The 22,011-nt window shown below is 37.5% G+C and overlaps 1 protein-coding gene across 8 annotated transcripts in view; it reads right to left on the reverse strand.

Annotated features, from left to right (window-relative positions):
• The window catches only part of ptprma (protein tyrosine phosphatase receptor type Ma), a 156,587-nt gene that overhangs the window by 21,857 nt on the left and 112,719 nt on the right, over positions 1-22,011 (reverse strand). The window contains exons 14-19 of one of the 8 annotated variants that reach the window (XM_065258927.2): positions 20,124-20,198; positions 17,510-17,645; positions 14,694-14,726; positions 3,920-4,071; positions 1,378-1,452; positions 980-1,006 (exon numbers count right to left, since the gene is read on the reverse strand). In XM_065258927.2, coding sequence (XP_065114999.1) covers positions 980-1,006; positions 1,378-1,452; positions 3,920-4,071; positions 14,694-14,726; positions 17,510-17,645; positions 20,124-20,198 — 498 coding nt within the window. The remainder of the gene's footprint in view (positions 1-979; positions 1,007-1,377; positions 1,453-3,919; positions 4,072-14,693; positions 14,727-17,509; positions 17,646-20,123; positions 20,199-22,011) is intronic. The other 7 variants (XM_065258928.2, XM_065258929.2, XM_065258930.2 and 4 more) reach the window with 7 other exon arrangements.

Genomic DNA, 22,011 nt, shown 5'->3' on the forward strand with positions numbered 1-22,011 from the left:
CAACCCTAGGATTTTCTTTTAGAATGAAATGGTCTATTATTACATTAATTAAAAGGGTCATGAATAATAATGTTGAGCTCTGCTCTGATTGGCTGTTTCTAAGAGCAGCTCCTTCAGTAGCTCTGTGTGTATGTAAACAGATCTTATGTTTGAGCATATAACACGAACTAGCATATAGCATTAACTAGCATATAGCGCTAACTCAGCAGTCACAGCTTTGTTTTTAGCATTGTAACAACATTGTACTTAATTTAATGTTTAATTTAATGTTGTGAGTGACCATCATGACTGTAACATCACAGTTGGTGTTATGTTGTGATTGGTCTGTTTTACCATATACACAACTCTTATTATTCATCTATGATAAATACAGTTTTACATTCTACAGCACCTTTAAAATACTCACAGAAATATTTACAGAGACTTCGTATAGAGATAATGAATGGGGAAAAATACTTCTGGAAACCCAAGTGGCTAAAAAAGTGGCCGGTCACTGCAGAAAACCTCACGCCCTCTTTTAACATAGTGAAGAGAGAAATGCTTAGATTTCATAAATGATCGTGATGAAGATCAGTAAGAGCTGTTCCTCTATAAACTAAACATCAGAAACAAACTGCAGTGTTCAAACATATGGGAGATGACAGTGGGCTGTTCTGTCTGTCTGTCTGTCTGTCTGCCTGTCTGCCTGTCTGTCTGTGGTTCACTCTCTCCCCCCTCATCCGGTCCACATCATCTGTCCATGCACATGAGAGGTCACAGACAGACGTGACGTCACACGCACCACACGGAATGCGGATGGGATGAGCGGAAGCTTCGGTCGGGGGGAATTAAACCCTCGTATCTCACAGAGAAGAGTCAAAGCAGGCAGGTATGAATGTGAGGAAGCGTCTTTTACCTCCTTTTGTCTCTCATCAACACAAAACATTAACTCGACAACACTCTATATGACGTGTGCCAACACAAACGGGAGATTTCTCACCTAAGATTGCAGTCGGCACAAAGGGGTCTGCCGGAGCCGAAAGACGAGAGGTTTACAAAGAAGAGAAGATAGAGAAAAATGTCTTTCATTCCAGAGAAAACATTAAACAGTAAGACATTAGCAGAAAGTTAAGCATTATTCATGAGGAACGATGAAGTGCACAGATAAATAACTTTACTCTGATGAATCACTGAAGTGTAAATTAAAACATGAACTTTAGAGTTTGGTACAAAACAAAAGCTCATCTCCATACAACTGTTGAATGTTTTCAGTTTTCTCTCACATGATGAATTAAAGCAGGCATGTTTTTCACAAGTAACTTTGTTTTAATGGTGTAAAGCGTGCAGATGTGACGTCAGTTTCAAACAGGAGATGAGAAGATGAAGACTGAGTTTTACCTGGGTAATAGGAGTTTGGTACGGATGTGGTCAGCGTGTTAGTCTTCATGGTAAAGGATGACGGCGAGGAAACAGCTTTTAGCAAAAACAAAAGAAAAATAAAAAGCAGGAAAGGTGTTATAAATAAGCCAAGAAAGAATTAAGAGAGTTAATCTTCATTCATAAAACACTGTCAGCTAGTTTAAATGTTAGTTTGATATTTATAAACTGTATATCAAAGGTGGCATGACATGATAAAGTTTGTTTTTGTGTCAAAATTAAACAGGATTTCAACATATTTAACATCTATGGTTTCACACAAAATTTGTATTGAAACAAATGTAAGTTTGAGAAAGATTGTAATACACACCAAGCGTGAGTAGATTACATACAAAGTCAATGTAAAGACACGAATAGACGCAAACTCACGCAGGGCAATGCAAATAACGTCGATTGGGATGAAAACACATCTTTGCACAAAGTGAAAATATTAAAGTCAAACAAAAATTTGCATGACAGAAAGTGAAATCCTGTGAGTAATCTAGAGTGAAAACGCAATGCTTTGTGTTTATTGTGTATGCAGTATAACAGTGAAGTGTTTGTTTGGTTATAACTGAATCATCATTAAAAGTCAAAGCCATTTCAGAGCAAAACAAACTACATTAGAATAGTTTGATTACATGTGTCTCTTTAAAATAACATGCGCTGGACAATCACATAGAATGAGACCTGATAAAGAGGCAAACATTATCTGTGTGTGTTTGTGTTTGTGTGTGTAAGGTGTACAGGTAGACAGGCTGACAGCAGTGGTGAAGGTACTGCTCATTCTGCAGCGACCCGTCTGTCAATCACAGCTATAGAGACAGACAGCAATGAGAAGGTCACAGATAAATCCGACAGGCGCTAAGAGCCCATGTTTATTTATTTATTCCTGTTCACCGGCCACTTCACAGAGTGACACATCTGTCACATCGAGTGGAAACAGAGATGCTTGTGCAATATTAATCCACATCAAATCATCTGACTCTAGGTACATGACCAGTTACTGTCATCTGAATGTAAAGCCACATAACCACAACTGTTTCTCTTAACCAATCATAACTACTGCATGACAAGTCTTCTGAACTAAAGTATGAACGCTGGGAAATCTGTGTAAAAACACAGTAACTGTATGACTGCAGATGTTGTAAAAATCTGTTAAATTGTTATCTGATTAAAAAATGATCCAGAGTCAGTTTTTCATGTCCATTGACAACCCTAGGATTTGTCTTTACACTAAGTGATCTATTATTACCTTATTTGAAAGGGTCATGAATAATAATGTTGAGCTCTGCTCTGATTGGCTGTTTCTCCTTCAGTAGCTCTGTGTGTGTGTAAACAGATCTTATGTTTAAGTCTGTATCAGATTTTGAGGAATAATCAATTGTTTGGAGATTGTTAATGGATGTTTCTGAGTGCTGAGTTTGTGTTTTTTCAGTATGGACCTGCAAAACGTAACTGTAACGTCAATAGTAGAACTTCAGGCTAAACGCTAGCATATAGCATTAACTAGCATGTAGCATTAACTAGCATATAGAGCTTACTCAGCAGTCACAACTTTGTAATTAGCATTGTAACAACATTGTAATAAATTTAATGTGTAATTTAATGTTGTGGTCGTACATCTTGACTGTATCGTCACAGTCGGTGTTATGTTGTGATTGGTCTGTTTTCCGGCGGCCTTTTGAGGTTTACATAAGAAGGAGCAAACAATCATGTTTGAGGCTCATGATATCTCAATACCATATACACAACTCTTATTATTCATCAATGCCTACAGAAATACAGTTTAACATTCTACAGCACCTTTAAACAAATATCTGACAAACATGTCAAATGGAAAGGAGAAAAGATCTGATTGGTTCAGCTTAACATGGGTGGTGTTCTTGAAGCCAGTGCACTGCTGGAGGGATTACAACCATAGATATGTATAAAGGCTAGATGTCTCGCCGCCGCTGCTGGCCAATTAAGTGAAACTTCTGCCTTTGGCGGCCATCTTACCACAGGCAGCTCGGTCACTCGTAGCATTGAGTTGTAATGGTGCAGGTAATTTAAATGACCATAACTTGCTTAATTTTTTACAGATTTTCAAATGGTTTGGTTTGTTATGAAAGTCAAGATGTACCTATGACACTGCATACTTATACACATGTTAAAGCATCCAGAATTATAGCCACGCTAATAACATTTGTAAGAAACCAAACTGTTTAAAAATTGGTAGAAAATTGAGCAAGTTGTGGTCATTTAAAAGTACCTGCACCATTAAAACTCAATGCTACGAATGTGCGAGCTGCCTGTGGTAAGATGGCTGCCAGATGATGACGTTAGAGACTCCGCCGTAACACATCTAGCCTTTATACATATCTATGATTACAACTGTCAATCATAATTTGATGGGACATCATGAGGAAAATCTGAGACATAAATATCACCAGCACAACCAGTTTACTGAAATCAGCCAGTGTTGACAGACTCTTTATGTGCAGTACTGTATGTGAGATGATCTGTTATGAGCAGAACTTACGTCTTCCATTGAGATTGTGATTGTCCATGAATGAAATGGCTTCATCACAGCTGGTACCCTGCTCAGTGTAACTCTTATCCATTGAGTTCACCATCACGGTCATCTCCTGACGTGTGCTGCTCAACGTCTCCTTACGCTTCTTTGCCAATTTCCTTTAGGAAAAAACACATCAAACAAATCACAATTTCAGTTTTAAGTTCCAACATTTCCTATAAATGCACATCACAAGAAGTTCTTGATCACTGTGATTTTATCATGAAAACTGAAAACAAAAGCTGTGATCAAAGAATAATGGATGTCATTCTATGTTTTTTTGATTAATGATTTTTATCTCAAAGCTCATTAGGTGGATGACACAAGAAAAGTCCTGACAATAGAATCACAGCACATGGTTTATGGAAACATCCAGGGAGATTTCACGTGACAGGAAAGCCTATAGACACCTGCAACACTCTCACTAATGTTCACTCCAGAGAGATCTTGTCACCGCCAACAGAAAGTGACTCAACCTTCACCAGAGAGAGAGAGAAAGAGAGAGAGAGAGAATATGCTGATGAACTACAGAAACTCTCTCTCTCTCTCTCTCTCTCTCTCTCAGTGCTGCGTCTCGCCTCAGGCGCTGTGCCACTTCTGGAAGAGACCTGAGATGTTCCAGGGTTGAATGGTGGAAACAGCTGCTTGCAGATCCGTCTCACTGTTTTCAACATTAATTAGAGGCATCTGCCAGACAGAACCTGGCATCTTTATTGATGATGATATGCAGTTGTGAAAAGGTGATGCAACATTAGTTGTTATTTTTGTTAACACCAGAGGACTGGAGAAGGTCCGAGACTAAAAACACAACTGGACTGAATGACACTTCTGTTTTATCTAAACATACAGTAGGGGTGAGCAGGGCACAAACTAACGCGGGGTTAATTAACAAGACTACTTTAAATATTTCAATCTGTGTTTTTGGTCTTTTTCTCTTACTGTGAGATTTGGATTTGTTAAAGTTTTGGTTAAGATATTGAACAAAGAGTGTTTTGGAGGCATGAAAGTAAATTTCATCATCTTATGGTCTTAACATTTTTTTATTTCTGAGTTGGGTGTGTAAGTCACCAAATCCAACATTATATTATTTTAATATTAATATTTTATATTAGTCTTGTTACCTAAAACACAACACTATCTTGAAACATGTCAGCAACTCCAAGTAACTGATAGCTGGGATTGAAAACATTTTTAAATAGCGGGGTAAGTTGTCACACAGTCTCAGGTATACAATGATAATGAAATGAAAACAATATGATGATATTTTGATTTATGATTTTTTTTTATTTAGCAGCCTTTAAAAAAAAATCTATTTCTATTCATTTCTGCATAATAAACGGATGGTTAGATGAAGGATGATTTATGGATGAATGTGTGGAAATCTGTCTTTTATAGGCAGATATATAAACAATATCCACCTTAAGTGGACAGAATTTGATAGAATTATTTGTTTTTAAACTAACGCAGATGTTACAACAAACCCCCTGTTTGTTACAATGAACCCCACCTATGGGGTAAAGTTTGCACTCCTGTCACTTTCAGTGTAATTGTACGATAACGGTAGATCACACAAACAAACGTTAAGTGTTCATTTGTAGCAGAAATGTGTGTGTTTATTGTCTTTAATATTTTCCTTTAATATTTTATTTTGTGCCCCGCTGTCCCCTACATATATAAGAGAAGATCACCACTCTGATGTGCTCTACATAGGTAGTGACCTCCTTGACTCGTCGGCCCTGAGAAGAGTCACTATCTACACCAAACCATAATCAATCCAGCAGAATGAGTGACCGCTAACCCACAAACAAATGCATCTAATAGAAACTTTAATGCATCCATCTGCACCCGGTAAAAACTCTCCAGAGCGTTCAAACTCTTCTGCTTTGTATTTTAGTGGCTGCTGGTGGGTTTTAATGTGACGGCCAGCGTTGGGCTCAGGGTCTCAGGGGTCTGCTGGTGGAGAGATCGTATCTTTAATGGAACCCACAGCGGTCTCTGGATCTCACCCAGCATTAAGTGGTCTAAAACAGAGCCCAAACCTGCACATTAAACATAAATAAATGAAAGTAAGGCCATTTCTGTGTGTGTCATGCGTTTAGCTGCTAAGGGTCACGGCAATCGGAGCTTTTACAAATGGAAAAAAGATGAATGCTTGCCATCAGCCCAGAAGGGCTTTTAGATGAACAGACACTCCAGTAAACATGAAATATAAATATACTGCAGGACTTACATACAACTTATCAACCAGTTTCATCCTTTACAAACCGTAACTACTCAAATGTTCTCAAATCACTTCTGAGGTAGAGGAAAGTAAAAATCCCAATGGGTTTCTTCAGTAAAATGTTTCAAGACCCACAATGAGCTGCCACATTGTTAAATGATAATATTTCCCTGTAGAAGCCACAAATCTGTGTGATTTGAACATTTAAAGAATAAACTTTCTTTAATATAGTTGTAAAATTTTACCCATAACCGCTTAATCCAACATGTTACCGTTTCAATAAAGCATCTCGCCTCAACTACTTATCTGTAATTATTTATTTATTATTTGTGATCTAAAATGCTTGATTCTGATTGGCCAGTCACAAAATTCACAGGTATTATTCCAAGATAACAACTGCCAGAAACTAATAACACATGGCTGCAAATCCTTTTGACAGGTACAGTTTAATATTACACAAAAATTATTATGTCTTTTAATAACATATATGTCATTATATTATAAAAAGTAAACAGGTTTTCCTCACAGAAGGTCTGTTTTTGTTAAAACTGAGCAAATCAAATATTTCAAATCAATATTTAATGCTCCTTACCTTACTTACATAATGTATATGCTTTACAGTATGCATGAAATATTTGTTTAATGCCTGTTATAAATGCTCACTTTTGGGATTTAAAGGGGACATTTCACAAGACTATAAGATGTCAAATAATTAGAGTACAAATAAAGAGTACATTTGTGAAGTTTTAGCTCAAAATACCCCACAGATAATTTATTATAACATATTAAATTGACACTTTGTAGGTGTGAGCAAAAATGTGCTGTTTTTGGGTGTGTCCTTTAAAATGCAAATGAGCTGATCTCTGCACTAAATGCCAGTGCTGTGGTTGGATAGTGCAGATTAAGGGGCGGTATTATCCCCTTCTGACATCACAAGGGGCACTTAAACATGAAGTCAGATTTTTATTATATGTCCCCTTTAAATCGGAGTTTGTAATGTTTTAATGATTCATATCAAATCCAGTGGGTTCAGTTCAAGGCTCCAAACATTTAATTCAAGAATTTAATAAATGGGAAAATATGTTGCAACAGGAAGTGTTTGATGGTGCTGTCATCACAGGAATATTTGTCATGTGACATTTTTCAAGGTTGTGTTACATCAGCTAAGACCTGCTGACCGATTCACAAAACTACACGCATGCACGCACGCACACAATCTATGTTCAATCTATTGTTTCAAAACTGACTGACTGACATAAAAATCAGCTTTAATATTTCAGAAAATGTATCTTCTAATGTACCACAATGGGATTTTTAAGATTATAACAAGCTTGAAATTAACTTCAAAGTACAGAAATCTCTAAAAAGTCTTGCGTGATGGACTGTGCACAATAGCAGATTTAAAAATATACAGTGCTTGTCATCATTTAAACTGGTGTGCATTTCTTATCTGTACAGATTTATCTTCGAGCTGTCCTTCACTTTAAAACAAATTGAAATGTGTCAACTAACACTCTGGAAATGACAGCGGGATACCAAACCTCTTGTATTAATTGTGTTTGTATGTGTGAAACACTAAAGACCGATGCGACACTCGGGTTAAAGAACGCAGAGCAAACCCAAAGAATCCAGAATAATTATGAGTCCCGCTGTTTTAACTCCATGAGGAAAAGATGCATTCAGAGAGAAAGACACAAAAACACCAGCAGAGGGATATAATTGTGTTCCTCTCTGTCTGTCTAATGATTTAAAGGGGAAAAAGCCGCAGGTGACCCTTGAACTCGCCCAGCGTGACCCGTGTTAATCGACGACCCCGAGCTAACGAATCTTTTCCCACCGCGATCGACTCGGAATCAATCTTGTTTATTTGGTTCTGGTCCATATGGCGGTCTGCACCCCGCTGTTGTTCGACATTTCTGCCTCACGGGAAGCTAATCACCTAACTGTTTCCTTTAAATCATCTGACACAAAACTGACACTTAATGAATGCGCTTGTCTAAGTGTAAGCTGTAATTTACTGCCTAAGGGTTTGGGGGGAAAACTGAAAATGTAAGGACAGTATTTTAGTAATACACATATTATATTTAATAAATATTAGCAGAGATGCAACAATATAAAATGTTTCCACAGATTATTCAGACTGATATCTGCCGATACCGATAGTTTGGTGGTTATATTAACTTGCTTTAACTACATTCTGAAGATTAAATTTTCTGCAAGTTATTCATTCATTAATATTGAACATTAAATTAGTGACGTTTCTTTACATTTTCTATATGCATTTTCCTGTTTTTTTTTTTTTTTTTTTGATTGACAGGATTGGCCATGACTATCAGCTGTTTTTAAACAATGATAGCCAATAGTGCTAAAAATTGCTTTTAGCGACCAATACAGATTATTGGCTGTTATATCGTTTCATCTCTAAATATTGTACAAAAATAGCTTTTAAACCAAGTTGTATTTTTCACAGGCTAACAATGAATGTTGTGAAACAGCACAATGTTTGTGTCAATGCGGTGTCTGCGTTTTACTGTGCAAATCCAAAAACCCACCCAATACCATCGCCATAAATCCCTTCCATAATCAGCTTTCATAGTAATAAACTAAAACATCACCTCATCACCTTATTACAAAGTATTTTATTATTCTATCATTAGTTAACTATGAAGTTATATATGTTGCATTATTTTGATATTATTATATTATATTATTAGCTAAGATGGTTTTTATTTTTCAGTCCAGTAACTGAAGAGTGTAAATACAGTAGAAATAGTTTGGCAAGAAGATTGAGCTGGAAACATCCACACATACAGCAGAACAGGAGGTTCATCAACAGCACCACGGCTGGCAGGCAAAAGAAAACCACACACGACAGATTGGTGGAGGAGATGCGGTTATCAATCCTGACACAGGAAGAGGATGCTGGGTGAACAGCTGAGGGCCTAACAAAGACTGAAACCAGCTGAGAGGAAACGCATGACTTCAGATGACATCAGTGAGTTCTGCATGAGGTCTTACTGTTACCGTCTACATTTAGGAATCAATCTCACAAAAAATAAATCATCATACAGATTCGTTTTACTGTGCACATCATTTACAATATATTACTGTTATTTCTTATTTATTCAGATTGTAATTCTTATAGATTGTCCTTAAATTCTCATTATTACTCTTAACAGTGGTCACATCCATGCACTCTTTGAATAACAATTTTATAAGGGTACCTTGAAACTTTAGTTTTATGAAAGTTTCAAAACATCATCTCTGACCGTCTTAATAGAGCAAAAAGAGAAACACAAAGTACACAAGCACCTTCCTGCCAAGCTTTCTCTCAAACACAGCGGTGATTCAGCAGCCATGCATATCAAATGCCGGTGGGCTACTTTAGTCATCGTCCCAACAGACCCTTCCATTTCTCTCTCGCTATCTTTATTTTTATTTTATTTCTTCAAAAGCAACTAGAGATACTCTTATTCCAGCTGTGAACACATCCAATTGAAGTTTAACCTGCACCCCTGCAGATAGAGCGAGTCTACTCCGACAGACCCGGTGAAAGGCTCTTTCAAACAGAAGTAAGCTTTATTTTCAGGAGAGGAACACAAATAAAAGCCCCCGTCGTGCTCGGCGCGGTCGGCAAACGCCGGTGGCTGCGGCCCCTGGAGAGCCGAGTGCCAGATGTACCCTTGAGCGAAGCTCTCTGTCCCCATCACTGACGAATTAAACAGAGAAAAGCCATTTTGTTCCTGGTTTACAGATATAAATCTGTGTGCTGAGAGAAACCTCAGGGTGAAACTGAGACTGACACTGTTAATGTGTCACTGGAGCTCTCTTTAATGCCACTAAATGCTTTCTGATACGTTTGCAATAACTTAAGAAGAAAGCCAAGCTTAATCTATAGAAAGACTCCACATAGAGATGACAATGTGCTAAAACAAACCAGCTCACCCTTAACAATGTGCTAAAAATCACTGGTTAGCATTTAAAATGCATAGTATAGATGTATGTGGTCAGTATGAAAACAGAATCGCTGTTCAGTTTCACAGCAGAACTTTTGTTTGATGAGTTAAACAACCACAAGCTTTCTATTAGTATGTATGACTGATGATGTTATAAACTCATTGAAATGAGCAGTGAAGCTTGACATCAGCTGTCAGACCGGCATCAAATGCATTTCCCACAGATACAGAGGTCACCTGCACATATTCTCTAACAGACTCTGACGTCCAGACATGCAAGAGACTCCCAGCATGCTCTGCTTTCACAGGAGAAGATCTGGTAACGCATACTAAACACTACACCCATTTTATTCTACTTTATTTCTAAAGGCTCATTATTAATGCAGATCATCTCATATCAACATCACAGGACATCAGGGCTTGAGTAAATCAGTCATTGCAGAATAAGAATTAGGGGACTTAAATGATAAGATTTCTTTTATTGAGTGACTGTTCACCAAGAGTACAAACACTATTTGTTAAGTAAATATAATATATTATACCATGAGCCTGATTGGTTGAGAAAATGTTCCACATCTATGCATTATTTTTCAATAAACGCACACCTGACCTGTTAAATGTCTAAAAATAACCACCAGAGCAATGTTTGTGGTAACCGTGGTATAAGAGGAATAATTGACTCTGGTACTTTGAATTATTTGAAAATAATGCACACCCAATGTGTAACGGCATTCCGCTTTGTGTCGTGCTGCTTTAACAAGTGTGTGGGAAGCTTGAGTCTTCTATTCAAGATATGTGGTTTTAATCTGAGATAATCTGTGTTTATTAGAAATACCTCTTCAGGCATGAAGGATCTGGAGAAATATTAAGATGTGAAGTGTTGACAGCTTAATGAAACTGTTGCAGGTGAAGCTCATATCTGCCTTTAAAACATCTGCTGTTCTCCATCAGACAGCAACAGTACCACCATCTGCCAAAGAATACATTCATCCAGACTGCTGTCATAAACAGAGAAAACATGCAACAGGCTGCAAAGCACACTGAAATTACTAACACTATACAATAACCCAGAGGGTAGCTCAATAACCCCAAGCTTAACTCGATAACCCATAGCATAGGTCCATAACCCTGAGGCTAACTTGGTAACCCTAAGTCCTCTACTCTCAAATCACTCTCATGCAACTGTGCTGTTACATGCTAACGGATGATTGAATAGACGGACTGATGGATGGACAAGTGGATGGGTGAATGGATGGAAGGACAGAAGGGTGGATGGATCGATAGACAGGTGGATGGACGGACAGATAGGTGGATGGATGTACAAGCACATGGTTTCTGAAATATTTTTAGCCTATGAGGCAAACACATGAGAGTGTCTATTAAAGGAGCTCAGCCCCAGCAGCACTGAAACACTCATTCTGTTCCTACAACAAATTCAATTCAGTTTCTGTCCGATCGAGCTGAACTCTGACCTCCATCTTCCGTCTGAGCTGGAAAACTCTCGGCCTGTTTAAAACCTCCACATCACAGACAGACTGAATGAGACGAGGGCAGCTGGACCCCACACTGCTGATGTCTGAAACATTCTATAGTTACACACGTCACGGATGAACTTCTGACCTTTACTAACTTTTATTTCCACAGCATCCGTTCAAAAGCACACACCTGTTCACCTTCATCAGTGTGAAGTTAACTAGTACACATGATTATGTTTTATGGTCGGTTACAACCGCTGAAGTAACGATAAAACAGTTCACCAATGATGTTTTCAGTCATATCTACAGAGCAGACGTCACAGAGACTCTTGTGATGATCATCTACCTGGCAACCACCCAGAACATCTCAACATCGACACAGCAACATGCTAAAAAACACCAAGAACATTCAGGGTTTCAGGGCCTAAATGGTAAATGGACTGCATTTGCACTTGCTCAAGGATTGAACCACCAACCTTCCGGGTCGAAGACAACCTACATGAACCTAAAGATCTGATGTGTGTGATACACAGAATGACCTTTATTTTTAGTAGGCTACAGAATTGTTAAACGTTTGGAAAACATTGATCTAGTTTAAGACTCACTGTTCATTAATTCTCTGGTTTATATGAGTTTAATGTTTTATAAGTCACATTTCCTCTGGGAAGTTTAATGAGGATTTGTATGGCAGCTTTAAATCTCCAGGTGTGGTTCATGCACCCATTAATAACCTTTAATCAGACTGTAATTGAATTATAGAGTCTGATTACTGCTAGTGACTCATTCTCAAACCTCATCTTATCCCATTACCATTTCCAGTAAACAGCCCATCTGATTGGTCGATCGCAGCGTTACCCTATTATCTGCATCAGAGGGCGACATCGGGCGTCTCACGGCTCTTTCTACCAATCTGACTTCCTCTTCTCTCCACAGCACAAAATCTGTCAGCCGAGACAAATGCTCGCCCTCTTGTTGCAATTAATTTGTTTCTTGTTCTGTGTGAGGCCTCAGTGAAGGATTTAATTAATGTCTCCTGCTTTGTAGAACACCCGAGTTAAACGAGTCAGGGGAGAGAGAGAGAGAGAGAGAGAGAGAGAGATTCCCTCACAATGGTTTATACAGGGAAGATTAAACTGGTCTTATTGCACATGAGGAAAAGCTTGACATTTTATGTTTACCTGTATATTACTATATAGGGGTCAATCCTGTAACTGCTCGTCCTTATAATGTTTAATAATTATACAAGAATGAACAAAACAATGTTTGAAAGTGTTTTTAGATGGAGTACAGCATATCAAACTGCAGGATTTGTCAACAACCCAAGGTCCCTTTCAAAAACAGAATGTTTTTTACCAAACACAAAACTGTAAAATAATACACAACCCAATATTTTTATACAAGTGCAGAATTGTTTATCAAAAGTTTCTGTCAGTATTTAAATAGAAAACTGGATTTGCATTCAGCATGTTCATGCATCAGGGTTCCCACACCTTAGTTAACTTCAAATTCAAGGACTAAATGTGGGGACACATTTCAAGTGAGAGCAAGGTTACATCGTGTTACCTTTTAAGATACATTGTTACAGTTCCCTTTCGAGGGAACTTGCGCTGCATCACTGCGGTGACACTTTGGGGACGCCTCCAGGGTTAAGTGCGTCTGAATGTGTATATCAAATTCAACCAATGGTGAGGCTTAATGACAAAGACAGGGTGACGCGGGAGCCAGGAAGTATATAGCTATCTGAAATATTGCCAAAGACAGCGTTACAGGGACGCAGGAAGTATGGCAAGGGAGACGCAGCGTCTCGTTCCCTTCTCAGGGAACAACAGTTACATACGTAACCTGAGACGTTTTCATGTGTCAAACACAACTATGCAAAAAAGCATTTTGGTATGAATCAACATTCACATACAGAATATATTTAAGCATTTAAAGAGAACAGTGTAGAACGTGTGCTTAAAAGTCTAGAATTTTATGATATTATCCTACACTACACAGGGAATAATGTGGATTTTTTTCCAGAAAACTTCTTGCATAAAATAGATTTAAGCACTTTCAATGACATGTATCTATGTATGTATATTTTCAAAAACTTCCCAGGGCCTTGATTTTTCCCCAGATTCACAAACTTTCAAGGATTTCAAGGACCTGTGGGAACCCTGATGAATGTAAGAAAATCTTTGTCAGTAAATTTATATCATGAGGATTATCTTCATTGATTTGATTTAAATAATCAACACTGATTCCTCCATTCTATCATTACTTAAATCTTAAAATTAAATTAAAAAAATCTCATGTTGGTCAGAGGATCCCTATAAATAAGTACACAAAGTTATACTTACTTAAAAAACACTTTTAATTCAAACTTTCCAACTGATACAAATATTCTACATCCATTTCATCTAGATTTAACCTATCATCCAGTTTTGATATTAAATTTCCCCATGACATCACATCTTATCTGATACTATTGAATTGATCTCTAACATCATACAGATGGTCTGTGACAGGAAAAGTGGGCGGGTCTCTGTGTGAGTGACATGAAACATGATGACGTTACATGCAGCAAACAGATTCATGCAGAACAGAAGTGAGATGAAGATTTACAGAACACAAGATGTTTAAAGGATGGAGATGCATTAATGTTTGTAAAGGGTCATTCATTCATTCATTCATTCCCATAAAAAATAAAGCTCAGAAACACCGGATTGTTTTTTGTTAATTTCATCTACGTAAGGATTTCTTAAACTCTAAGGGAATTTTTCATTATGTCAGTGACTGATCACATCTTCCTCTTCAAACTCCAGCATCAAAGTGAATTTCCTCGAGAGAATCATTACCACATTCAACAGGCAAAAATAAGCCAGAGTTTTATGCAAATGCAAGAACATGATTGGATTTTAGCATCCGTCATTAAAAGCATAACAAAAGCCGGAGACATCACAAAGACCTGCGGCGACGCGCAGGCCGGACAGTCTGGAGTTTAAGAGGAAGATGGACGTCACCGGTTCAGAGTCATGCATGGAATATCAAAAGAGGCGAGGAAGACAGCATGGCAACTATAGGTTTTCACAAAGTGTTTTACTTACAGGTAGTAAGTGTAGGAGTAAGAGGATCTTCTGCTGAGCGGGTGGGAGGGGTGAGGGGGGAATGAAATGGAAGGAAAGAAACGAAAAAATATTAATGTCTGAAAATATAGAAAAATGAACAAAATCTGACATGGTGACACACGTGACCTTACGGGGCGTGTAATGTGAGGTGATGCTGTGGGCGGGCCTAAGATGTGACTGTGGGCGGGGCAGTTACAAGAGCCTACACCTGGGTTAAGATTAGCGTATACCACAGCACCACAGACACCAGATCAGACGGCAATTTTAAACTGATGTTGCGAGGAAGAAGGAATTTCTGTGTAAATGACACATCTAAATCATTGTGTTTGGGTTGAATGATTTTATGAATGATTTACTCCGAAATTTGTTCTTGTTGTGTTTATCGACAACTGAACGCAGTGAATAATAGCTGTTGAATGCAATAAATAATGAATCCAGATTTGTGTTTTGTGTAGGGCTGCAAATAATGATTATACTCATCATCGATTAATCGAGCGATTATTTTTCCGATTAATCGACTAACCTTAATATTTACTCATTTCGAATTTTCACTTATTATAGTTAAATAAGGCACCAAATTTGGGTTTTCTTGTGTTGAAAAGTATTTTTAAACCTGCAAAAGCCACACTCCTACAGAGTTTTACTAATATAATATTTTGATATTTTAAGCATTAAATAAAAAAGTTTGTGCAGGTTTTAAATGGTAAAAAAACGGAAAATGCTAAAATAATAATAATAATAATAATAATAAAATGTTGAGTCTACAGGAATGTGCTGGTGAATAAATTGAACCACAGATTAATAAACTTATTTTAATCTTTAACTTTAGATCTTCATGAGTATTACTGTTATTCTTTATACACTAAATAAATAAGCCATATGCATGAAAGTGATTAAGCCTACACTGTTGTGTTGTTACAGTAATACAGTAAATAACAGATGCTTAGTTTGTGGTTCATACTATTTTTATGAAAACTCTACATCAATGAAACTTGAATTAAAATTTACTTCGTTATTGTCCTTGCATTGTATGAAGAAACAGCACTTGACTTTAATTATAAATGCACAGCTGGTGCTGTTTGAAGCGGGAGCATGTGACGTAACAGACCAACTAACCAATAATGAAATTCATAACCGATTATTAACAGTTTTATCGATCAGTCGTTGCAGCCCTAGTTTTGTGAATTGAATTGAATTGAAATTTATTTGATAAAAATGTATAAAATAACAATTATCCCATACACTTAAAAAAAACTGCCGAGGATATAAACACAAAAAAGCCTAAGGCTTATTTCCATTGTGGTCCTCGCAATGAGTGGTGTTTATCGTGCCTGTGACTGATGTGTGTTAGAAGATAGAAGAGAAGAAAGAAGAGAGAGATATTAGAACAGCTGGATTTACACAGACACAAGTGCTGAAGTTATTTAGCACAATTTTAATTTGGCGACTGACACGAGCCGCAGTCATTCTAGCACTCGGAGTTTATTATACGTCCATCTTAATAGTGAATTGGGTCCTGACTCAATTACCGATGTCTCTGTCTATGGATTCCATCAAATTACATTTAGATTTAACTTGCAATGCCAAGGTCATTATGCTAAAAACTAGCGGGCAATGCATACAAATGATTGCCTGCTGTGTCTAGTCAGCAGATTGAAGACATTCCTCTTCAAATGTTTGGCCATTCGGAAACTCAACAGCAAAATCAATAGAGACAAATACCCTTATTCTAAGAGCGTAATGACTCTCATTAAAAACATATTTACTTTAGCCTGCCTTCAATTTACATCTAAAGTCCGAAGAGAGGAACGCTTTCATGGAAAGCCACGGAAAACCCTGTCGGAATGTAAAGCAGAGCTCAAAAACCGAAGTGCGGCTATTTGCGCTCAACTCAAATGAGATCTAATGTAAACTTGCCCGAAGCAACAAGCCCTGGGCGTCTCTTTGGAAAAAAAGGGCCTTTCATCAAATTTTCTCTCTTATCTTGCTTTTCGTTTCATTCTCCTGCTTGGAAGATATTTGTGCTACTTCCTGTCACCGGGTCATTACATCACTGACGTTTACTTGAGAACTGCACGGAGAAATAAAGATGAATATTTCATCAGACAGCATGTGTTGATGTCACAGAGCGTGTAATGGTGCTTATCGTAGTCATCCAATCAATTATTCTGTCTTCAATTGTCAAAGGGACACAGATAATCACCAAACATTCATTAGACTTTCATGAGCACACGGGCTGCCTTAAATTACATGAAAACGTCTCTGTACAGTACATAAACCCTTGAAACCAACTGATAATACATGCAACTAAGAGTAAAACTGTGTCGGGGGTGAATTCACTGAACACTTATATTTCTTCTTGATATTTTACAAAACTTAATCACATGTACTGATGTCATCATTAAATATGAGCAGACCTGTTAGATGATAGTGGTCTGTTGTTACTACACAAGCAAACACTAATGGTGCGTTTAAAACAAATGCAATAAAAAGTTACGCGCAAGTTATTTACGTGTTAAGTCAATGCAAAGATGCGATTCGTGCAAATGAGGCAGCGCAAATTGAGCGTTTCAGGCGTTTGATCAAGCGTCCAACGACATAGCGACATTTATTTGCTTTATTCGCGTCTGGTGTGAACTCACAGTAAGAATTAACCCTGAATTAAGGGCAATTAAATTTAAACTGCATTAAGTACAGATCACATGAATCAGGTGTCTGTGTGGATGACACTATAACACTATCAGATGCATTCATGCTCAGTGAATTCCCCACCTTCAGAGTAAATATCATCTTACCGTTTCTTCATGACCAGCACCACACCGAGGAAGATGATGACGAAGAGCAGAATGCCAGCGATGACACCAGCGATCTTCACAGTGTGATCCGTCTGTTTCTCAGGTTCAACGGCGTCAGGCTTTCTGGTGGCGGCCCCTAAAACCAGAAAAAATCCAAACCATCATCTGCTGAGCTGTGATGTCATGTCATGATGTCATCATCACTGAATATGAAGACGTGTACTGCTGTGATGTCATGACAAACATGAACATTAATATAATGACACACTGAGACAACAAATGAGAAAAAAGGATGAAAATGCCATTCCAAGGATTCCTTGTACCAGGTTGTAAATGCACAGGTTAGTTTTGTTAAATATGTTAGCTGTATTATTTGCAAATTCAGAAGGTTCTCACTTGAGAACAACAGCCCAAAAAAGATCTCGATATCATCTCAAATTGTGCTCAGATTGATCCTTTCTGCAAGTCAGATAGTTTCATGTGAAAGACTTAATTTAGTTAATGTGCAGGTTTTTGTTTAATGGGTCTGCATGTGACACACACATCTTAAGGGAGGGCGCACTGGCAAACGTCTCATATTTCGTCTATTAGCTGGCGGCAGTAAGTTTATTTCCTAGTAAAGAGAATGGTGTCTGAACTATCACTGCGGTTAAACAGATAAATGGGGGGACAAGCGAAAAAATTAATAAAAAAACATTAACGCACTGCGGGAGCATTTTAATCAGCATTAGAGGTAACTTTATATAGGAAAATTAAGACCTGCTTAAAATTATTTAAGATCAGTGAATTTACTTTTACAGGCCTTAATTTTAAGACTTTTTAAGAACCCGCGGAAACCCTGCCACAAGTCCAACTGGAAACCCCAGTGTTCGATCACAGAAGAGAGAGAGAGAGAGAGAGAGAGAGAGAGAGAGAGAGAGAGAGAGAGAGAGAGAGAGAGAGAGAGAGAGAGAGAGAGAGAGAGAGAGAGAGAGAGAGAAAGCGTTTACTGTATAATGTGATGGCATGTCAACCGTGTGCCCGATGAAATATCAATTTCCAGCACACAAAATGAGCAGAGAATGAGAAATAGCACAGAGTGGATGTGCTGTGAATCTGTTCCCTATGCCATCTACAGTTTTTCAATCAAAGCCTGACGACATCCATCAGTCGTTACTATGGTGATGGATGGTGCGGTACGGTACAGCAGATTCTGTTCAGGGTTTGAGTTTCAATTTCACTGCAGGTGAATTAAGTGTGAGCTACAATCTTCTATACTGTCATACAAACAACTTTGTGTTAACCGGTTTAACCACCTCTTCAGGTCACAACCAGGTCTATAAACTGTAGAAACTAGAAGGCATTAGTGTCTTATCTCTCTTTATAATTGTGATAAAGTGTGTCTTTTTGAATAAAGGATAAAATTAACATTCACTAAGAGCTAAATGCAAAAACACCTTTAGGGAATAAATAAAAGAGAATTATTGGCCAGCTGGCTGCTAACTTTATTAGGCAAGATGCTGCAATGTGTTTTACAGCTTTATTATTCATAATGAAAATGATGCTTTGATCCTGACTGATGTAAATGATGTGTGATGTGCTTCAAATCAAAGACAAACAAGTCCTCTACTAAAAACAGATAACAGATGTCTTCAAGAGTGTCTTCAAACATCTTTTACCTTTTGTAGTAACACATATGTAAAATATTACTTTAAATATATGACCTTTACAGACGGATAGATAGTTGCACAATGTATCAATAAACTCATTTTTGTTATTAATTCTTTCCACATCAGTGCCAGCATTTTTTCACAAATTTTTAATGCCTCGCAGAAAATGTTCTTCTTTACATAAATAAACATGCAATATATCTAATGTATAAATTAACTCAAATATGGGTAGGTTTCTTTAAAAATACAATATTTTGAGCAAAAAGCTGAGATAATTCCAAGGACTTTTACTGGGTGAGATTTAGCATTTTACATCAGGTCGGTGAGATTAAATTAATCTGGGGTCTTAAATAAACACCATTGCGAGTTCTTAGCTGGTTAATATTGAAATGTAATATTTCACAGGTGTGTTGAATAGGATCTGTGTTGTCATGCATTGCTAACAATGAGGTGTTGAGTTTCGGGTTTTCAGGGTCATATTGATTCTTTTAACAGACAAAAGCGCTGAATAAAAATCAGACTTCTGTTTTTCAGTTTATTTATTCACACAGTGAAGTTTGTGTATTCAGCATGCGGTCCGAGTTAATATAAACTGACCTTCTACATCAGAGATCAAATGAAGGTAATCAGACTACAGATGATCCTTAATTATATCTGTTCAACCTGAATCCATTTACAACTATACAACCAACACACACTCTGAAATACTGAAGAACACAATACAGTACATACAGACACTTATGGGTGAAGCTCACGAAAACATGAACAGGTCGCATTTCATCTGATGAAAACAAAACAAATGCTATTTTGCTTGATGGAGCATTAACACCAGATTTAGTATAGTATTTACATGACCACTTATGCTTATTTTGCCTCAGTATTACACGATTCATTTACTGATGTGGTGAATATGATTCTTCAGATTCACTTAGACACACACGCACACACACAGTGTAAGTTCTGACCTGTTAGTTGGCTGTCGCCCGCAGCGGGTGCGATGCGCACATACGGCGTGGTCAGCTGTGTCACAATAATTGCAGCTACAACAAGAGAAGAGATCCAGGACAACATGCACAGAGAGAGACAGACACGCGAAGGCATTTGTTATATCTGCAGGGTTATTAATGCTGAGCAGAGAGAGACAGACGCTCTGTTCCAAAACATACTGACCTCACTACACAAACAAACTGCTTCTGCAATCACTCAAGATCATATTTACATTTATACCACGGGTCTGTTGAATGCTTTATTCTGATTGGTTGAGAAATGTTCCATGGGTAACCTTTTAAATGTCTTAAAAATAGGCACCAGAGCGATGTCTGTGGTAACTGTGGTATAAGAGGAATAATTGACTCCGGTCCTTTGAATTATCTGCATTATTTTCTAATAATTCAACGGCCCGTCAATAATTCCTTACTTATCCACAGTGCCTTACAGCGCTACATTTTGTTCAGTATTTTTGTTCTCTGGGTTTAAACCCATGACCTTTTGTGCTGCTAACACACTGCTATATGAGCTATACAGGAGCATATATCATGATGAGCTGTATGTATTGAAATCACTGAGGTTGATCTGTAAGGTTTGGAACAGAGCAGAGAAAGACAGAAAGTTCATATTGCACATGCTCAGTGAGTTAAAGATCTGTGAATCCATTTATTCATATACAGTAGAGCTTCTTTACACCACTGCATGACAATTAATCTTGACTAATTGTTTGCAGAATAAAAGTTTTGTTATATATGTGTATTGTGTATAATAATTATGTACATATAAATACATACACACATGCATGTATAGTTTTAATATTTACATGTGCATATACATTTTATATTTACATATAATTTATATTATATATAAATATTTCATCTTTAAATATATTTTTTTCTTAAATATATAAATGCTTGTGTGTGTATTTATATATAAAGAATTGTTATACACATTACACACACACATATATAATGTAAACTAAAACTTTTATTCTGCAAAACAATTAGTCCCGATTAATTGTTATGCATCCATATTTTTGATTGACAGGTGAAGGCTGTAACACGGACTGCCTACTTTTTCTTCAGTATTTATTTAAAATTCATTTTCTCCATGTGGACTTATAGGAAGGTGAATTTACCAATGAATAAATTGCTCTATAGGTTTGAGCTGTGTTCAACAGGAATCCAGGAATGCAAGGGTCTGTTTACATTTCACGTCTTAAAACACGCACAAGTTTGTTATTTTAAATGCTGACACACTGTTTTCTCCATGCACGTGGAGCTGCAGCAAGTTAATAATATTTAAACTTTTAATAATGCCACATCAAGCGTGCCGCACAAGGCCTGAAAAGTGAAGCCAAAACGTCTGGATCGCCCCCCAGTGACTGGTCCCAGTATAGGTCATAAACCCCGCCTCCACATGTTATTCAGTGAGACTTGAGACCAACTAAAAAAATGAATTACACTTTAATTATCTTTTTTCCGAAGCTGGTTTCTGTCATTTACTGTAGTTTTTATCACGCCGATGTAAATTCAAATGTTTGTTCTTAAAATCAGTTTGTGTTTAGTTAGTTATTTAATGATATAAAAACGGTTGTGTCACGTCATGATTGACAGCTGTGATATCGTGTGATATGCGCATTCTGAGAGAGTGAGGGCGGGGTCTTGATTTCGCGGCTTTACTTCCTGCTCACTACTGCGCAGGACTGGTCTCGAAATCGCTACTGCGCAGACTCAAGACCCAAGATGTCAGCGCCATATTGGGAAACTGGCGGCTTCACTTTTCACCAATGGAAGAGAGTGAACAGGCGTCGTCCGTCTATGTGCCACATGCGTACTGCAGGTCATGTGACATGAACAACCAATC

Source organism: Paramisgurnus dabryanus, chromosome 22 (genome assembly GCF_030506205.2).
Source record: "Paramisgurnus dabryanus chromosome 22, PD_genome_1.1, whole genome shotgun sequence".
Lineage (NCBI taxonomy): Eukaryota > Metazoa > Chordata > Actinopteri > Cypriniformes > Cobitidae > Paramisgurnus > Paramisgurnus dabryanus.